Source organism: Cibotium barometz, chromosome 15 (assembly GCF_041138505.1).
Source record: "Cibotium barometz isolate CiBa-2024 chromosome 15, ASM4113850v1, whole genome shotgun sequence".
In the NCBI taxonomy this organism is placed as follows: Eukaryota; Viridiplantae; Streptophyta; class Polypodiopsida; order Cyatheales; family Cibotiaceae; genus Cibotium; species Cibotium barometz.
Window position 1 is genome coordinate 25,904,001 of NC_141060.1, and position 2,801 is coordinate 25,906,801.

At 42.5% G+C, this 2,801-nt stretch overlaps 1 protein-coding gene across 1 annotated transcript; it reads right to left on the reverse strand.

Moving 5' to 3' along the window:
* Positions 1 to 787: 787 nt before the first annotated feature.
* On the reverse strand, positions 788 to 2,566 carry LOC147631104 (uncharacterized). The gene is made up of 2 exons (XM_086809433.1): positions 1,513 to 2,566; positions 788 to 1,472 (listed from the first exon to the last, which is right to left on the reverse strand). The coding sequence occupies exons 1-2, from the start codon at positions 2,502 to 2,504 to the stop codon at positions 1,088 to 1,090; spliced, it is 1,377 nt and encodes a 458-aa protein (XP_086665559.1). The 5' UTR covers positions 2,505 to 2,566; the 3' UTR covers positions 788 to 1,087.
* Positions 2,567 to 2,801: the final 235 nt, after the last annotated feature.

Sequence of the window (2,801 nt, forward strand, 5' to 3'; positions counted from 1 at the left end):
GAGAAGTTCAAAATACTAGACAACTACACATACATGGATGCATTAAGTAAGAAATATATATTGAAGTAACTGAAACAAATTTGCAAATGCACTCAACTTATAAAGTTAGCCAAATAATCATTCCCTTAGATTTGGGTTTGTTTCTCATGGTTTTTAAAAATAGAATATCCATGTAACTTATAAAGTTAGCCAAATAATCATTCCCTTAGATTTGGGTTTGTTTCTCATGGTTTTTAAAAATAGAATATCCATCACGACTGAACTTCAAGAAAGTATATAAATTCTACTTTTCTATAAAACTTAATGGCTAGGAATTTATTATTACGTAGTAGATTTAGGTAGTTCATGTAATTAAGAAAAACTTCACTTTTTAAAATTTTAAAAACTTCAAAATTATGTTTGTAAGAAATTCATAATTGTATATTACACTTCCATCCAATGATTATGTTATTACAAGTATGTATGTGCGCGCGCACACACACACACACACATATATATACATACATACATACATACATACATGTATATGTATTATGTATATTTATATTGTTTGTGTGTGTGTGTGTTAATTGTGTGTTCAGACTACAAGTGTTGCATTGCAATGGAGGGTGTGATATAAAGGCTTTGCACCTCGAGCGTGTTGGTGGACATGGATTGAACCCAAGACCTCTATATTCCTAGCATTCTCCCTTAACCAACCCACCATAACGTCCCATGGGTAAGTCATAGTTAGGAACATAGTTTGAAATCACTACCTGGCTTTCTCAAACCCTTTGATTTTACTAGGTCCCAATTCTGGTATGACTTTATGTATAACAATACAATCACAACAAAAATCTAGTATAACTCCCCTTACAATGGTGGCAACAACTTTCTCCTCTTACTGTAATTCCTTACCATAGCAAAAAGTTTCATACAAATGTCTACCATATGCTAGCAAAATGGATTTGCACTTCATAACATCATGAATATAACTAGTAAAAGACTAAGAGCTCAAGCCTTGGTAGTAAGAGCGACAAAGTTCAAGCAATCTGCACCAATCTGCACTTCCCAACATCATGAATATAACTGGTGGAAGATGAAGAGCTCAAGCTATAGTATTTGAGTTAGGAGTGAAAGAGACAAACCATGGAAGCACCTTGTAATAATGAGGATCTTGGTCATGGAAGAGCTTGTGGAGGATTGCACACGAAGGTGAGATTTCCCATGTCCTGTGTTCTGAGTTGTAGACCACCATTTGCTCTTCTTCATCCTCTGCAATCAGAAAGACTAGAGGGCTGGCAACCGCACATGCGATCCTATGGCCATTGCCACTTTTCCCACGTGTGAGCTGTTCCCATAGATCGTGTGGCATTTGCCCAATTTGTTGCCACTTTGTGCCTTGGGGCAACTCTCTAGACCCATACTTCTCCGTTTCTATTGGGTCTGCTTTGCCTTGACATAATTCCCAAACTTCCACCGCACGTGTGACCAAGTGTGGGGGGGGCCTCAAGCTCCATATTGCGCACGTGTGAACCGGCCTCTTCCTTAGCCACTCCACATACAAGCTGGAGCGGGGACTCATGTGGCCACATGCTTGCAAAGGTGGTCTTAAAAGGCAAACCTGGTATTCTGTAATAGAAGCCCTTGTTCATATCACAATAAGAAATCTGAGTGTGCCGCCCTGCTGCATCTGTGGACGCAAGGGAAGGCATCCAGTAAATGAAGCCATGGCCATTGCAGATTACCTTAGAGTTTACATAACCCATTATTTTTCTGGCATTACCATGCAACTCTCCATCAGCAGACAAATTGGCACTCACATGGCTTAGAAGCTGCCACTGGTTACCCTGTGTAGAATCATAAATCTCGAAGGAGAACAGTAAGTACCTGGTTCCAGGCTGATAGTGTCTTCCAAGAGAGTAAACCTTGTAGCTGGATTTCCCATTTTCATCTGTGTTGCATGACATGCAGAGCTTCTGAGGTGCCCATCGAGGAGGTGGCAAAGCTCTGAGGTCTCTGGAGAGGGGGTTGTAGACGAAGAGCTTCAGATTGTCTTCACCTTGTGATTCTTCCATAATCCGCAGAGTTAGTAAGAGCAGGCCATTGGCAGAAGCAACGATGTCGAGGACCCCTGTGCTGAAATAGGTCACCAGGGGGCTTGCTGCAGCAAGAAAGTCATAGCTCTCGTTTGTGTGAAGATCATACGCAGAAGAGCCCAACATTTCTCTGTCGTAATCGATGCTGAAGGTGTATGTGGTGGCTTTGTAGGTGGAAACGCGATGCTCGTTTACTTTGCGCGCGAGCAGGCGGAAAGCTAAGAACCAGCGATGGTTCGCATCGGGCAGAGGTGATGGTGTTGCGAAGTCGAGAAAGAGGAGGGAGAAAGGCAGAGATCGCCATAGCCTGCATACACAGCGCAGACGAAAGAGGGTTGTCAAAGGCAAGAGCGAGAGAATTCTGTACAGCAAGTCGTTAGGCACAGATGGAGAGAGGATCGCTTGGGATGATTCTGAGTGTCCCATAGCCTTTAACGACGAAGAGAAATAGAAGAAAGGTATGCACTGCTAATGCTCCAGCTATACACACTTGCCGGCCATGCCCTGTTTCCTCTCTCGGTTCCTCAGCCCCTTGCTGCGTTGTCATTCCTCCTTGCCTCCATGGGTAGGTAAATAAAAAAGATTGGGAAGAAATTTTATCCTCTTGATTTATTCACATGGCATCCAAAGGGCATGCCATTGGTCGTATATGCCCTCGTGTTGCATTTTACCGTCATTAGAACTCCTCTTTTTCTCTCTCTCTCTCTCTCTCTCTCTCTCTCT